Source organism: Ammospiza nelsoni, chromosome 3, assembly GCF_027579445.1.
Source record: "Ammospiza nelsoni isolate bAmmNel1 chromosome 3, bAmmNel1.pri, whole genome shotgun sequence".
NCBI lineage: Eukaryota > Metazoa > Chordata > Aves > Passeriformes > Passerellidae > Ammospiza > Ammospiza nelsoni.
In genome coordinates this window covers 106,277,998-106,296,276 of record NC_080635.1, presented here as the reverse complement: position 1 = coordinate 106,296,276, position 18,279 = coordinate 106,277,998, and the positions used below count along the sequence as shown (strand labels likewise).

The 18,279-nt window shown below is 35.3% G+C and overlaps 1 protein-coding gene across 1 annotated transcript in view; it reads left to right on the top strand.

The window, feature by feature from the left end:
• ASCC3 (activating signal cointegrator 1 complex subunit 3) overlaps positions 1 to 18,279 on the top strand; it is a 251,444-nt gene that overhangs the window by 14,786 nt on the left and 218,379 nt on the right. Inside the window, exons 3-4 of the mRNA XM_059469026.1 lie at positions 176 to 326; positions 3,220 to 3,803. Of these exons, the coding sequence (XP_059325009.1) occupies positions 176 to 326; positions 3,220 to 3,803 (735 nt within the window). The remainder of the gene's footprint in view (positions 1 to 175; positions 327 to 3,219; positions 3,804 to 18,279) is intronic.

Sequence of the window (18,279 nt, the reverse complement as noted above, 5' to 3'; positions counted from 1 at the left end):
ATACAGTTAGGAAAGAGTCTAAAGATCAGGCAACAGGAATAGTGCTTCCAGTCAGTACTGTACACTGACTGAATGCAATTGGAAGGAATTGATTTTATCTGATGTTTAATTTTAAAGCAACCCTCATGTATTAATTTGAAATAAATTTAAAAACCCAAATATTTTGCATTTTCAGACTAAAAGATCAAAACTACATGCCCAGTTGCTGAAGTCTGATCTTACTTGGAAGAAGATAATAAAGTTTGTTGATGACAATTTAGACAAAAAAGAATACCAAACTGTAAATGGTGATTTAAAAACTATCTTACAAGCTGCAAAACAAATAGGTATGTTTCTATTCTCTAGTAGTCTAATCATACATTGTTTTGTGTGGGGGTGGGAGCAGGTTCAAGTTGCTTTCTGCCTGCATACTTTACTGGTACAGTTTTGGTTCTGCCTCGATGCCAGTTTTGCCCTATAATAACTTTGAAACTCCATTTAATCTGATACACATATGCACAATTTGGCCTTCTGTTTTATTTTAAGATTCCATTGTTATGTGGATATTGTTACTTGTTTGATAGTATTGTTTTGTAGAGTGTGGTATGGTTTGTGATTGACAGTTATTAAGCAAAACCAACTGTTTCTTTTGGAATAACAGTACTCTAAGAAAAGAACAATCCTGATGTTGTCTGCTTTAATTCTACATAATTGGTATAATGAAAAATTGGACTGCTGTGCAGGCAGATAAAAATGAAAGAAATATTTTCTCCTTGAAGTATTTGGTGTTGAGGAGAGAAATAAAAATATATCCCACTCATCTGGAATTAAACTTCTAATACTGAAATACACTATGACAAAGAAAGTGTGAAAACTTAGTTTTGATTGGAAATTTAGTTTTTGGTTGACAGACTAAAGCTAATGCAGCTTTTGCTTTTAGCAAAATTTAACTTCATCAGCTCATAAACTGAGTGTGTGGCTCAAGCTCTTGCAGTCACATATTCAAGGATTTTTCCTTTCAATCTTTTTCAATCCTTTCAATCAATATTTTCTCCTTTTCTGATTGTTTTTTCAAATATCTTTAATAGAAACATTAGTAAAAAGACAGAGAGAATGAATGAAAATAAATATATTTGCCTGGTTTTGGTACTATAGACCAGAGATTTTTATTACAATACAAATGTTAACCTGCCCCTCTTGTACTTCTATTTCTTGACCATTTATTTGGAAATACCTAGTAAATTGAGAAAGAAAACAATGTCTAAACACAGGCTTTCAAAAAAGGCTAGGCAAGTTATTCATGTCCAACATGTGGTGGTAGTCAATTGTGCTGTACAGTTGCAGAAGATGCCTCTTAAAGCTATTAATGGTTGTAAATGAGTATTGCTTTTTTCAGTCATCAGAAGTACATTCTTGAGTATTTCTCAAATTATTGGCAGTTTTAAACTCTGGTTAGTACCTTTAGTAGACTTTTAACCTCTTTGGGCTGCAATTCAAGCATGTGGCTGCTGTCTTTCTGAGACGGGCTCTGGGGGAGGGCCACTCTCTGCCCTAACTCAGGTGCCTCTCCTTCAGTGCACAGATTTCAGCTGGCACTTGCAACACACAAGGCTTGAGGGGAAGTCATGCAAGATGGGGATTGAGTTTGTAACAGCTGTCAGTCCAGAATTAGTAGAAGTATCTATTATCCATCTGTATTGATAAGAGATATTGATTGAGAAAGCTGTTTTAAATATCCGCTGTGTATGGTTTAATCACAAGTGGTACTGGACTAAAATGTTGGCTGGCAAACAAAACAAAATACCAAAAAGAGTAGCTTCTAGTAGTGCATCTCTTTGCCATCTTGTCTGGTTTATTTTGTTGAGATGGAAGGAGTAGTATTTTCTCAAGAGATGCTTTCACAAATAGGAGATGTCGATAATAAAGGAGAAATACCACATAGTAAACCTAAGAGATTTTTCTCAAACGCTTCAATTTCTCTTTCAGTTTAGTAATCTTTACTTCTGTTCTGAGACAATTGCCTCTAAATAATAACATGCATTTTTATGTTAGGAATGTATGAGTGAGCTTCATGCAGACAAACTGCAAGTTTTTAGATGTAGGGGTGGTTTTTGTGCTTCCTCTATAGCTAATGCTAAAAGGGAGGGGCTGAACCACCTTTTTCCTCTGAGACCTGTTTACGTATCTATGGTATATGTGTGTGTCTATGTCATGTATCTTCCATATGTAGGTATCTAATTATCTTGTAAATATCACCTCCAGTCCTCTCCTGGAACTTCTCAGATTTTCAAAGTGCACCACGGGAAGATTCAAGCTAAATAGTGAATTTGTAGCCACCTTAATTTATTTATATATTGAATTTCTAGCTACTTAGCCTTGTTCCATCTGCTTATGCTAGAATTTTTTGCTCTTTCCTGTTAGACTGTGGGGAAGAAACCCCTTGCTTTTTCTGGTGTTAAACCTAATCTAAGTTGAATCAATCACAAGTAAAAAAAAATTTGTAAGTTGTCCTCATTTAAAATGAACAAAAGCCCCAGTATGCTGGCTGGTTTTGTTTAGGTTAGGCTTGGTGACTTTAAAAATGTTGTAGTAGTTACATATTGGTTCATCACATGGAGTTTTCCTTATGTTTTCCTCAACTACCTTTGTGAATATTTGTGTGAGAAGTAAATTAATATTTTTATCTAATAATATATTGTTTATTTGCATAACATGGTATTTTGTAGATGGAAATCCAAATTCTTACATCTATTTGCTTTAAATTTTTTGAGCAGTTTTTCTAACTTAGCACATACTCAGAAATAATTCTACTGAGAATTACTACAAGGATTCAGTAATCCCCAGCTGAGTTCTTTATATTTATTCTGTTATGAATATTCAGATTAGGCAGTGAATAAATAGTGAGATAAAGTGCAAATTTGTTAACATTAAATAGCTTATAAATATACAATTGTGAGTTTAAGACCTCTAGCATGATTTTTTCTCCAGCTCAGAAAGATAAGAAAGCATTGGTAATTCTTACTATAAGTTTTTAGTATGTAGAAGGATAATGAAGACAGATGCTTTATTATCATATACCCTTTGTAATTCAGTACCTTGCAACAATTCTTACGTGTTGTGATCTTCCTTTGATATCTCTGCTGATGAGACTTGTGGCAAGAATTTGAATACAGTTATGTTACAGGTAATGAAACACTCTTAGTATTAAGTGTATTCAGTTGCATTTGTTTTTGTTAACAGTTGGAGCTGAAAATGGACAAGAGGCGATTGAAAGTGGAGCTGTTTTTCTTTTTAAGACATTTCATGGGAAAGAATGTGTTGGCCATGATGAGACAAAGGTGATCAAGCAGATGTTTGGGCCATTTCCATCATCATCTGCTACTGCAGCCTGTAGTGCCACGTCTCGGATTGCTTCTCACTTCCCTGAAGAACAGCTTAGAGCCCTCATACAGTTGGCTGAAGAGCAAAATGGTGATAACAGAGTGCTGTTTGGTAAAAATATAGTGTTTTCATTTGACATGCATGATTTGGATCACTCTGAAGAGCTGCCTGTGAATGGTGAGACTGACGTGCAGAAAAGTATAAGCTTAGACTATAACAAGTTTTTGAATAACCAGCTGAATCACTTACAGAACTATTGTGATGAGAAATCTAATATCAAATCTTTGGAAAAAATAGATGATTCTTTTTTATGGTGTGAAGTTGGAAAGTACCTGAAGGAGTCTCAAGGAGGTAACCCTGGAGGGCCAACAACAGAAGACCTCTGCTGCACTTTGTATGAGATCCTTGCTTCTACCAAAAGTGCCGATGAACTTCAAAATGAGGTACACTAGCACATTAACTGTACTGCTTATATTTGAATGCCACAGAAATATACAATAATTTCATATTAGTTTATGCCAATATATTTTTTCCAACTGTTGTCCATGCTTTTTTTAAAAAATCTGTCTTGAGAAAAATCTCATGGCAGTGTCATCATTTACCAGGGAGAAGGATCCAGCATCAATTTTATATGAGTAATCTCTTTCCCCCACAAAGGACAGGATATTTTTTTGTGGCCATTTGCTCAGAGTCTCCATTCATTCTTTTTAAGCAGAACCCAGTTTAAGCTGCCTATAAAAGTGTGAGGAAATTGCAAGGACAAGCTGAACTTTTTTGGACAGGTTTCATCTCAAGTTTCAGAGTCTCCCTGTTGCTGGAAGGCTGAGCAGGTGGTGCTACTTTAAAATTTTGTCATATGATGTCTGTTCCTTTTGATGAGGAAAGGAGGTGGCTGGGTTTGTTACAAGAAGGACAGAGAAAATGTGAAGGAGAGGGAACAGTTGCTGGAGTTGAAAGATAAGCATAGCAATAGAAAGGGGTAAAATTTTGATTAAAGCTGCGAGAAGATGTTTTCCAGATGTGTGCGCAAGAGATGATTGGATTAATCTAGGGAAGAATTCCTGCAATTTGGTAATTTTTTTTCTCTCTGCACTTTTCTGTTATGTTTACTTTATTTTTCCTAACTTGCCTTGCTTTCCTTCCCTGAAAACATCCAGTACTTAAATTCTCAAACTGAATTTTCAGAAAGACTCTAAATTTGCTACCAAAATGCAACTGATAGTAGGAATAGACAATCCCATGAAAGACAAGATAGTGAAAGTTTTCAGGAATTTTGCCATTGCAGTTTCAGATTTTATTCTTCTTAATAAAAACAGTAGGAATTAGATAAGAGAACCTGTGTACTTCATTTTAGGTTTAGATAACTATGTATAGATATCTAATCAGTGGACCATATTTTGGCTGTCCTTTGAGCTTTCTGGACATGTATGTTTTGTTACAGATCCCAAATATAAATGGAAGTTGATCTAATTTCTTCTGCATTGAAGTATATTTGAAAAATAATACCTTAATACGTGTCTGCAAACAGTTTCATACTTTGGATGGTAATATTGAGTGAAGACGTGAAAATGGAAGGCTGAACAGGTCTTGGATAGGAAGATTGGATAAAAAATTTGCATGTCAAATGAAACACAAAAAACGTATATTTGTGAAAGGAACCTGTAGTTTATTAATTTTACAGTGATAAAGATTTCAATTTTTTTTTTTTTTTTTTGATTAGTGACTGAAGACATTTCCAGTATCATTATCGGGTATGCAGAAATAATTCCATACTTCTGCATAATGCCTACTTAATGCCTAAGTTTAATTTGTAAAATGTTAAAGGAAAAGCTCTAAACCTTTGGCTTGAAGCAAGAAGAAAAAGATTTTTTTTTGCAAATTTATGATCATAATGGATTGCTAAATCATTTGGCAGAAAGTTCAAGCTGTCAGTTCTTATGTAGGTCACCAATAAAGACTTCCTTTCCATTAGTTACTGGAACAAAGAATTCTTGGCAAAATATCTGATTTGATGGCTTTACAGAAGTTTTAATTTGATAATATGAAAAAATTGTTTGCCAGTGAACTGAAAACTAACTTAGCAAGAATGGTTTCTTCAGTTTGCAACATTAGAGAGGAAAAGAATTTCTTCTCTGAAGTGTCTGAAAACTGCATTTTATTTAGGATTTTTAAAAACTCCAAGTAATAAAAGAAAGATCTCTACACTCTCATTATTTTGGCCCCTTTGTTGCCTTTCCTTGCAACACTGGTATTTTATTGTTCATTACACAATGTGGGGGTCAAGGAAGGAGTACAACAAACTTGAACCTGATCACCTTTTGTTAAATGCTAGCTGGCATTTGAATTGTGCTCTCTGTAGGCATAGTCATGACTTGAAAATGTCTTCTGGGCTTTGGATTTTACTATCACTTAGGGATATTTTTTTTTCTTATTACAGTAATTTTGTTAGTGCCATCATTAAGAGCAGATGGTGCTTTTAGACCTGAAGATAACCCATTTCTAGAGCTATGTCAGAGACTTGCCTTGTGAGATGGCATAACAAGTTGATTGATCATGAATTCTGAACATCTGACATTTCTTGGTGGAATGAATACAGGCTAAACTGTGTGTGAGCTATAAAATATGTTTTTTCTTAATAAATAAAAAACCCTAAAAACAAACAAAACAAAACAAAACAAAAACCCACCAAAAACCAAAACAAAAAAAAACAAAAAACCCCCAAAACAAAAAATTAACCTATTGATATGAAAGGATAAGTCTTCATAAATAAAAATCCACATCTATAAACCACATTTTTATGTTTTAAAACAGGAAGATACCACTGTCTGTTTGCTATTAAACAAGAAAATAACATGATTGTGGTGATGCTATTGGCAAGTGGACTTCTGTAAGACAATTTCATTTGATCCTTAAACAAATGTTATTGAGGTGCCAGATCACATTAAGAATATGAGCAGTTTAGATAATTTATGACGTGGCATTCTGCTTTGTTTTTTTTTTTGTAGTGTATGTGTAAGCACACATATACACTAGTTAGGTTTTTATCTACTTAATGAGCTCTACAAGGAATTGAAATTAGTTGCTTTCTCCAGCAGTGTATAGTTGATGTTTAAAATGGTTGGTGAGGTAGAAGAAATACTTTATTTTTTGTTTTCACTGTTTGAGAACATTCCACTCTTCCTTTGGGACAGTTTGTTTATCTGGCATATCACTGGTGACTCTTAATTAGAGGCAAATTGATTCGTATAATTGGAGTGATATGGGAGTTACAACTTATTTTCTAAGTGTTTGCGACATGTGCTTTTCATTGGGGACATAAAGTCTAGTAGAGCTAAATGACAGCTACACTCTTTTCACAGTGTCTCAGGTTCTGTTGATGAGCATATGTATTTTGTTGATGGTAATGATGCGGTAACAACATCGTTATTTAAAAAGAAGAAGAAAAAGCCAATAACCAGCTACAGAGTTGGGCCAATAACTGTTGTGAGTTTTTATTTTTATATTTGATTAAAACTTATTATTCAGTGCATTCCTGAATTTCTGAGAGCCCTCAGTTTCCAGTATATGATAAATGAAGACTGGAGCCATCTGAGAGCATTTTAGCAGCTTTGCCACCTAGTACCTCTCAGAGTAACTAGAAAAAAGTTGGAAGAGTTTATTCTCTCTGATTAGACCATGCTATTCTTAGAGGACATGTGTCTTTCATTTGTGAACCGTTGCCTAGTTTATCTGCAAAATTTTTCAGAATTTTGTTTTGGAAATAATTGTCTTTATTTTTACAGTAAGGCAGAGGTACATTATCTCTTAATCATAACAAAACAAGGAGATATTTCCTGTAAAGATAAAATAACTAGGGGAAAAAAAGGAGATGTAATCGGAATTGTGTTAAGATCTTATTAATACAGCATCTATTATGAAAAACTGTGCATTTTATTCTTCTTGGGACAAGGTAAGAACTTTGCCCAAATAAAATTAAGAATATTAATGTCACTTAGAAAATTAGATTAAATGGTGTTTCCCAGACAAAATCACTTTAAATGCTGTATAAATGGCCAGAAGAACACTAGGCTAAGATATGAAACAGCAGAACTGTTTCAAGAAAACTACAGTGTAAGCAGTAGTTTGAGTATTATGTAATAGTAGTTATATTTACTTATCTCTATATATAATGCATTTAATTGCCCACTTAAAAGGCCAGGCACAAGGCTTCTTTCATCTGCTTTATGGTTGTGGCTGTTTCCAGCTCTCTGCATTAAAAGGTTAGCATGTACACATACTATGGCATCCAGAGCTTCTGTCAGTAAATACAATCCAGCTGCATTGCAAATTGTCATGGTGTGAAGAAAACAGTTTTTTTGTTTCATTCCTAAAAATAATTCAGTATTCATCACTCCTAGCAAAAATGTGAGATAAGTTTTCTTCCTTGTTGTCATAAGCATCCACCTGCGAACAGCCAGGTAGTAAAAACTACAGTAAGAGGCCAGAAGGTAATAATGTGGAGTTTGAAGGTTCTCAATCCTTCCTTCAAGGCTGAAAAACATTAATTTTGAATCAAAATAGATCTGAAATCAGGAAAGTATGAGTAGTGTAATATAGGTTTTATATGACGAATAAAAAGAGGTCATGAGTTGGGCAGCACATCTTCCTGTATGCATTCCTTGTTAGTTCAGTCCAGTAATGTGCTCTTCCTTGGAGCTAAAAGGTTATTGCTTTATTACTGGAATTGAGTTCTTTTCATACTTATTTCAGAATGGAAGTTAATAGATTATTTTTGTTGTTTCATTAAGTAGGAATTTTTTTTCAGTATGGTGTTTGTGTGCCTCTGAATGATTGATGTAGCAGCAGATTTTTGGGCACTTTTCCCCAGTCTCTTCTAAGTGGACCCCTGTTGTCTCTCAGGCTTCTGCATGTAAGTTTTCTTTAGCTGCCTTTGTCACTGGTAGCAAGATAATGATTTTTTTTTCTCCACGTGAGTTCATCTACGTTACTTCTGTTGCCTCACGTTAATCCCACCACAAATGTCTGCCAACATGCTTTGTTGGTTGAACCTGTAGATGCTCATGGGATCAAGAACAAGGGGAGCTTAACTAATTTGTCAATTCAATGAACTGACAGGAAGCTCCTCTGAGTCTGCCACCAGCCTTTTTGCAAAAGTACAGGAGAGTAAAGGAAAGCAAAGTCTGTTTAAACTTTCACAGACTCTAGCAGGCATCTTTTCTCTCACTGATACAGTATCTTCACCTGAGGAAGACTCATTAACAAAAGAATGTGGGAAAATCCGTCCCAACTTCTTCCCCTGAAGACTACTCCAGAGTCTTGTTGCCTGCCTGTTTAAAAAGAACCCTTGTTTTTTGCTTTTTGACTTTATTGAGGGCTGGTTTTATGATCACTTTTCCTGTGCTGTATACAATTGTCCCTTTTTTTTCTTAAAGCAGTTTTAAAAATAAGCACCAAAAAGCTGTGCTTATAACTTCCTTTCCAGGTGTTCCTATGCCTTGTAAACACTTCCTTTCCTTTCATTTAGCCTTCATGCAGTTCCTTGCCAACTTTTTAATTCTTCTATCAACACTCATCTTCACAAGTTTAACAAATCCTCATGTGGAAAATTGCAATGTTTTAAATGAAGTCGAGATGTGAGACAACTGCTATTTATTAATTTTCTATAATTCATTTCTATAATTCATCATTCTATTCATGATGTATCATGAGTATGCCTGTGAAAAACGCCAATCACTTGTTTTGAAAATTTTTAAAAGTTTAATAGTAATAAAATAGTTATAAAAACAGTAACACAATTAGAGTAATAACAATTTGGACAAATTGAATTAAGACAATATGAGACAATAAAAACAAAGAGTTACGGACGTCTGGGTACCTTTTTCTGGGCATCACGAGCCCAAAACAGGACACCCGTTACCAAAGGATTAACCCTTAAAAACAACAGCCTGTTGCATATTCATACACTTCATACATGATGCATAAATTCCATTCAAACACAGGATTCTGTCTGGTCAGTGTCAACTTCTTCCTTCTAATCCTAACAGCGCCTCCAAGCTGGGAAGAAGTTTGTTTCTTCTGATAAGAAGGCAATAAATTCCCTTTTTCTGAAAGATTTAGGTGTCCTGTGGCTGCTATCTCGCGGCAAGCCCTTTCTGTTAAACAAAGCATCCTACATAGCACCATTTCTATTTTAACTATTTTTATAACGTAAAACTATATTTAACACCGTACTTAAGAAAATTAATACAGCATTATTTTCTAACACAACACATATAATATTCATTTTAATATTTGCAAAAAGCCAATCATAAAATACATGCATTTTTCACAATGCCTATTCTATGTTTATGCCATTTGCCAGTTACCTGAATGTCTTTTTGATTCTTTCCCAAACACCTTTAACTTATCTCCAATCGTATTTTCTTATGAAGTGTGTTACTGCCCTTGTAGATGTGTGATCCCTGGCCTACAATTTCATATCAGTTTATGAAGATTTATGAAAGATTACATTGCACTCAAGTTGTTTTAACAGTAAACTCTGAATTTCATATTTCATTCCTAGCTTCGGTGCAATCATTTTTATATACACACTCTTACCTTTAACCACTTTATCCTTATATCTAAAATAATATTTTAACTGTAGAAAAAAAATTGAATTTTAATTTTAAAATTGAACTGAATTAAAGTATTGTTAGTAACTTTGAAGAGTCAAAATTTTCCTTTCAAAAGGGAAATTTGTACTATATGAAGGGACCTAGAAAGTGAAGTCAGCTGGTCCATGGAACTCAAAATGGAAAACATGCCTGGAAACCTGCAAAGGAAAATACACTAAAATTATTTCCTGATGTGTGGACATGAGCCAATAAATAGAATCATAGAACGCTGCTTGTAAGTAACCTCATGAATCATTTGGTCCAACCATTCATGGCAGAGGTGTGATCTAGGCAGGATGGCTCTGCAGCCTGCCCACCTAAATCTTAAAAGTGCCCAATGCTGGGGAATCCACCACATCTCTGGAAAGAATATTCCAGTGACTGATTTTTCTTATGGTGAAAAGTCTACCTCTTTTGTTGAATAAAAATCTTTCCATCACTAACTTGTACCCGTTTCCCTGTCCTTTCCATGGGGATCCTTCTAAAGAGGATTCTTGCATCTTCTGTGCAAGGCACCCTTTAAGTGCTGGAACACAGTGATGAGGTCTCCCCTCAGCTTTCATTACTCAAGGCTGTACAATCCAGTTCTCCCAGCCTTTCCTCACATGGCAGGCTTCCCAGTCCTTGGATCATATTTGTGGCTTTTCTCCTGACTGTCTCTAGCCTGCCCACATCTTTTAATATAGGAGGGACCAAATCTGAGCACTGCATTGGTGTGGCCTGCCAAGTCCCAAGCAGAGTGGGAAATTGACTTCATTTTCTGTGCTGGTAATGCCCTGGTGATGCCACCCATCATCCTGTTGGCTTCTTTGCCACAGCAGCAACGTTCACTCACTGAGCTTGTTGTTTACCAGGATCCCCAGCTCCACTTGTACAGGTTTGCCCCCCAGATGGATTGACCCCAGCCTGTGCTGCACTCCTGGGCTATACTTGTCCTTGTTGATCCTAGTAAGATTCATGGATTTCAATGTGCTTTCTTGATACTTGAAAGCTAAGTTGCATTTCTTAAACTGTATATCCTTCAGCCTGCAGCAATGATGCTTTGTTTTTAAAAATTCTTCCTGTCTAAACCCAAAAGTAATGGACAGATTTGGCAATAGGAGTAGCAGCCTTCCACTGCAGCTTGCAAATCATAGGGCACATCAGTCACAGTAAACTGGGACTGGTCTGTGTTGTTAGTTCTGATCAGAATGGTACCTAAAGAGCCTGACAATGGATTATATTGTTATGGCCCTTCAGGTACAGTTGACCTTTTTTTTTCCCAGAAAGCTTTTTATCTTTTAATATTGAGCATGGTACTCTAGAAACTGATAAGTTGTTAAAGATAGTAAGAGCCCTTAAATTTTTCTGCATAATGTTCACTGTTATGTTTGCTGGATATTTTGCAGGGAAAACTCTACTTGGTGTTTCACAGTGCTTGCAAGGAGAATTGTGTGTGGTAAAGCTGGGTAAATAGCACCTTCCCCTGTCATAATTGTCTTTCAAAAAGCCCCACAGTTCTTAGATTACTATTACTTACTTTATCTGATGCTGTCCTTTCTTATTTGAACAATACACATACACACCTTGAATCTGAAAAGATTTTAATTAAAAAAATGTTGATGTTTCATCTCACATGGCAGTCTGATCATGACAAAATGTGTGTCTAGGCTTTGATCAGTATTTGCCTCTTAATCTGGAGAATATATGGATTCCCATATATTTTCACATTATTATTTATAGTATTTTATTCAGAGGTATACTTGGTTTGGTTTGCTTATAAAATGGAGAACGAACACAAAGCAAAAGCTATGAAAACTGTCTGTAGTTAATACTTAAATATTAGACTTTGTTAATTAGCATTACACTGCTATGCATTTTATCGGCTTGGCTTTGAGTAGTAGGATGAACGAATAAAATCTGAAAGGTGTAGAGTGGTGTCCAGTGTGGGCACACTGGACTGAGGCCAGCAAAGGCCCACTGGGATGATGAAGGGACTGGAGCATCTGGTGTATAAGCAGAGACTGAGGATGCTGGGGTTGCTCTGCTTCGCTTGGAGAAAGGAAGTCTTGAGATTCTGATCAGACCTGGTAGTGAAGGTGTGGTGAAAATGGAGCCAGGCTTCTCTTGGTGATGCCCAATGGCAGAACTAGAGACATTGGACATGAATTGTATTACAGGATATTCCATGAAGACATAACCTTTTTGTCCCTGTGAGGATTGTCAGACACAGGAGCAGTTTGCTCAAGAGGTTGTGGAATCTCCAGCCCAGGAGACAAGATCATTTCCAGAGGTTTCTTCTAACCTCAGCCATTCTGTGATTCTGTCATCTCAAATGATAAAATAGAGGTAATTGGAGAAAAATTGTGTGTTATATTTATACCTAATTCCATATTAATTTAAATCTTCACTTTCCCTGATTCATTTCTTATCAAAATGTCAATCCCTTACCCTGATATGTTTGGGTGTGTTAAAATTAAAAGCTTGTTGTTTTTTAACAAGTTTGTTGCCAGTAGAATCTCATAATAAGCAAATGGAGTGTGCCTCTTTAAGTATTTATATTTTAACCTTATGTGTAACTTAATTAATGAATTATGGTATACAGGAAATAAATAGTCCTTGTGTTGCAAGCAATCTCAATTAGGTTTTAAAGTGACCTCAATTTCAGATGTGTTAATTTGGTCTCCTAAATTAAGTCTCTATCTAAATAACAGACATTTGTTGTCCAGAAAAATCATTCATTTAGTTTGTTGCATTAAACAGGAATCTGTAATGGTCATTATTCTTGTAAGAGAATATTATATAAAGTCTTAATTCACATGACTAAATTTCTAATACCCTTTAAAAGCCTGACATTATTTATGTGAACATTTAAATTTTTTTCTATGTGTAAGCTAAGACAAATTAAAGACTCTGAGATAACACTGAAATACAGTTCAATAAGAAAGAGTGTATTTTAGAGCTCATAAGGCAAACCAGCTACAAAATATTTTTTTAGTTCCTACACACTTATTCACTCCCTCAGGTAAATGAATGGAAGAGTTTACATACAGCATTTCACAACATCACAAGCATTTTGTTTTACAACAAAACTTGGAAAGTGTGTGTAGATTTTATTTCATGCTAACGACTTAGGGGGCTTCTCAGTAGCAAACACTGCAGATGCTGTTCTCTCTTTATATCTTGCTTATTGCTTTCCAGTGTAACCTTTGCACATAAACGCTGTATGTTCTAACTGTAAGTATCCAAAAGTCTGTTGACCTGAGAAATACTTAGTTTACATTTCTAAACCTGAATTCAGTTCAATAATCTCAGGTCTGTATTGAGAGCGATTCCCCGAGCAGTCTGAATATGTAATTTATGTTAAGAGCTCTGAACTCCTCACAGTTCACCTTATAGCATAGACTGTGAAAAGTACTTCAGCATTTCATTTTTTTTGCAGACAAGGTTTTTCTTCAGGTGCTAGTTTTGAGATCATTCATCTGACATGCTGTGCAGACCCGAGCAAAAGTGCTTTCAAGAAACAGGCTTCACTGTCTGTGCACAATGCAATTGGCTCTGACTCAATATTTGCCTAATGCCATTGCTTGGCTCAGAGGGCGAGTGGAGCTTGTTTGCATGTTCTGTGCAGCCATTTCCCTAGCTACAAGCTAACCTTCACCATCGGAACTGTGCGGTGTGCAGGTGTGAAAGTGGATGTTTGCTTTGCTTTTCTTAAGCAAAATAGGACCTGAAGTGTCACTTTCTTGCTGCTTAATAGAATGCCAAGTTTTGGATTTTGCAAAGGCTTGGATCCTCCAAATGCTCTGATATGAGAAATTCAGTTTTACCTGTCACTAGCTCAGCACATCAGTGTAATTGTGTATGCTCCATTGCTCCCAGAGGGTCATCTGTTCCCTGTCAAAGCCAGAGCTTGCCTTTTCTGCTGCTCTTCTCTTCTGGCATATGGCTCCAGCCACAGCCTCTCCGGCTCATCTGAAGCAGAACCAAAGGTGCTCTGAGACCCCAGCACAAGGCTGCTATTTTCCCTGCACGGTTTGCATTAGGCCACTATTAGGGGAAGAAGGTCAACTTTGATGTAAAAATGCAATTTGAAAGAACTTGAGGAAAATATAAGTTAATATATATAAACTTTATATATATATATAATATATATAAAGTATAAGCATTAATACACAGTTTTTACAAAATTTAGTGGGATGCACTGTCTGAAATATAATAAATAGCATTATGTACTGAAGCATAAATAAACAGTACAGTTTGTTAGGGAATGAGACATTTAAATTAACCAGAAACTGAAGTCAGTGGTGAAATAGCTGTTGAGATTGTCCGAAGTGTAAGAAATAGGAAAATTTAATCACTTTTAAAATAATAATTATTTTCATATAAGTGCAAAGGCAAAACCTCTGGGATGAAATATGAGCATCATTAAAATCTGTTGGAGATTTTTTTCCCTTGATTTCAGAAGGATTTTTTTTTTACTACTTGTACTAGTCTGAGCATATGTTTTAACTTATTTCACAGAGATGATTTCTGAACCCAGCTGATATTATACACCCACAGCCAACAAAATAGCAGTGTTACAAAATAGGATTGCACTAACATGTGTTTCTGCATTGCTTGGGAAAATTTTGCCCCTTAGAAGATGTATGGTGCTGTGGCAATTTTATGAGACTTTCCCACAGAGGAACTGGGTATCTGGTTAAACTGGTTAAACTGGTAAATACTACTTAATCTGCTGAATTTTACACTGTTAATAAAATAGCCTTGAAAAACTGATGTAAGCAGGTGTAGTAATAATGACTTAAGCCATTTAACAAACACTGAATAGTCGTGTGAACAGAGAATAGTCATACAGCAAGTTTTGTTCAAAAAGCAAAATAGATTTGGGGGGTTTGTAAAAAAACTTCGCCTTTGGTTTGGAGCATAAACCAATTTTTTTAAATGAGCTATTGCATTTATTATGGAAATATAAAAGGCATTGTGAAACAGCTTTCCAATATTCATTAATACAGGGAAAATTTTGGATATTTGATGTTAAAACTGAGTGTCTCGTGTGTATTTCTGTCATGTTGCAGAAGTGCTGTAGGCCTCTAAGCTTAGCATGTTAATGCTGTGCTGGAGCTAGGTATGAGCTCTGCAGAAATGCAACAAATGCAATCATTCCATGCTTCAGAATCTTATATTACTTGTTCTATTAGTTCTATTAAATACAGTATGAATGCTGCACACTGTATAGGTAGGTATATATCACTATCTTGTATTAATTATCAGTGTTTCTGGAAGACCTTACTTTGTGAAGATTAGATTTGTGGATACTTTCTGTAAGAATGGCAAAAAATTGTGGTACTTGATTTTGTCAGTAGAAGTAATGATTAAACCTTTCTGTACTCATGTTAAGTTCATTAGAGGACAAAATAAAACTGTGGAGATGAGCTGAGTGGAATTTGCAAGTGGAATTCTAGAATGAGTCTACTGACTCTCCTTGTTCTAAGTAACCAAATTAAATGTTAAATAGTTTGACATGCTACTTAAATTGTCATTCTTTAAAAAAATGCAGATGCTGAAAACATAAAAATATTCATCCAGCTATGTAGATACTTACATTAAAAGCCCCCCAAAATGAGAAACACAGTTCTATTGTGACAGAACTTATTTTAAAGACATCAACATTTGTATGTTTATATCGCATTGTAAAGACTTTAAAGGTCTTCATTGTAGGCATTGCCAGATACTTTCAGTATTACAACTACATTTTTAGTTGATTTTAAGTGGAGAATGTGTTAATACAGAAAGCTTGCTGGTAGAGAAAGCAGTTTCAGGAGATGACTTCATCATTATTGTATATAGAAGGTGCTGAAATAATTGGAAAAGGATTCACAGGAGGTACATCATGTGTGAAATAAAGCATGGAAAACTGAGGAAATGTGAAATAAAGCATGGAAATAAAGCATATGAAATAAAGTGTGGAAACTGATGAAATGAAATATGAAAAAAATAATTTCCAGTCTGGTTTGATGTGAAGAAGTAGCAGTAATGCAAACATATTTAGTGTGGGAGGAGTGCATCATTGGACTGTGCCTTGCAGGAAAAGGCACTCAGAAGGAGGGAGGGAGAAAGCAATAGACTGGCAGCATAAAACAAACGTTTCATGAATGTTGTCTGTTCATCTTACCAAGGAACAGTCTTGCCAAGAGTTTCAGTTAACTTTCAAATTCCAGGGAAGTTGGTTTCCAGTTCTGACACAACTTTTGCAGTAGCCAAAAAAATGCACAAGAGTCATCTCTCCGAAGTCTTAAACACAAAGCAATTGTCAACTCCTTGTGAGATGTCCTTCAGGATGCTTTGAGATACCTAATTGCTCCATTTGGACATGGCTGTTCAGTTTTCTGTAAGGGCTTTAAGCAGCCACTGACAATTAGAAGTTGATTAGTATTTTTTCAATAAATATTCAATTGCCAGTTTTGTGTAGGCCATGGCTAGACTACTAGCCCTCTTTAGTAATGGTAATTTTCACAAGTCATATTGATATCTGTTACATACTTTCTGCTGCTGATACTATTTTTTCATTATTATTGAAACACTGTTCACTGGGTACCTTGTTTTTGTAGTATTGAACAAAGTCTGAAGTGATAGTTAAAATGTTATCTGAAAATCATATAAGGCACTTTAAGATTATAAATAGCTTATTTTTGGAAAGAAATGGAAGTACTTATCTGATTTCCAGAAATGTTCATCATTTCCTCCTGAAGAAGAACTCTTCAGCTAGCCCTTATTGTGGTTGTTACTAATCTACCCACGACCATAAAGTTAGCTGTAAGTTAAGGAAACTTATCTAGAATCCTTGTCTGAATGCTTACAAGTTGTGAATCTCTAGCTTAGGTATCAGAGATAAGAGACTTATGGGAAAACATGGAAGAGCAATATGTAGTAAGTTTGTTAAATATCTGAAACGTAATGAAGAAGAGGAAGTGCTCATAGACATGGCAACTTTTTTAATAGTAATATTTAATGATTTCTATTCTATCATTGTTTGTCTGTGTTCTTCCTGAACTCATCTAGAATTTCATCTTCAAACCTCTTTGAAAACAATGTGGCTTCCCTTTTGTCTTAAGACAATTGAGGTTTTTGCCAAGGAACAATCCTGAGGTCAGACTAAATTTCTGTTGCAATTGTATTCCTTTCATATAACTGTTTACTAATTTGTGAGGTTTATCTCTTAATAACTCTTCACACACAAGATTACTATAGAAATTGATACACAGTAGAAAAGTCATGCTGTTCTTATAAATTTTTCTTAATTAAAATCAATAAGGAAGTGGAATAGCTCTTGTTGTGAGGCTCCTTTGAGAGAACATTTCCAAAAGCTACAGTTTAACATTCCTTTTCACTTAAAACCAGCTAATTTAAACGTTCATTTCTATGTGTATGCAGCACCACATGAAAAATTCGCATATGATAATATATTGATTTACCTTAATCTTCATTTTTCTTAATGTACCATGAAATTATGACATTAGCTTTTAGTTTTGTGTGTGTAGCCTCGCATGACATATGATATTTTGATGTCAAAGCAACTTGTCTCATAAAACATGTTTGGTTTTAAGTGTCAAAGTGGCACTTCCTTTTGTTCAGTATAATGACTTTCTAGCCCTAACAAATTAACATATCACAAAGCTTTTTTCCCATTGCCTTGTCCATAAAAGAGTATCCATTTAGGGAAAGTACAGGCATATGTGGATCACCCCTGTGGTGTTTTATCTTTATCTTATCATCAAAGCTTCCAACTTGGCATGAGATTGGCTTTTCAAGCTCATAGTTTCTTTGTAATTTTATTAAAATTACCAAGAGTTTTATATTCAGACAATAGAAAGCTTGTGTCTCATTACTCTTTACCATAGAGCTTATCTGCTCCCCTTTCATGTAGAGAAAATAATCCTTATTTTGGATACATTTTCCCCTTTTTTCAGTTTGGACTTCTTTTTTTAAATCCAGAAGTATACAGCTTTGTTGTTGTCCGAGGACTGTTGAAACCCCACAGACGATAGGAGACTTTTTCTTTGTATGAAAACAGAACCATGCTGTCTCCCTTCATAAAAAACTTAAATGAATGGCATTTGAGTGCTGTTTTTTAGGGATGGGACTTAAGAAAAGATGAAAGAGCCACAGAGAGGGACAAGAAATGGTAGGCTTAATCCTGGTGCTGAGAGCTGTTCACTGTCCTTCCTGTCAATAACTTTTCCTCTTTCCTGTCAACTCTTGACTTCAGTTTTGTACTGAGAGAAAG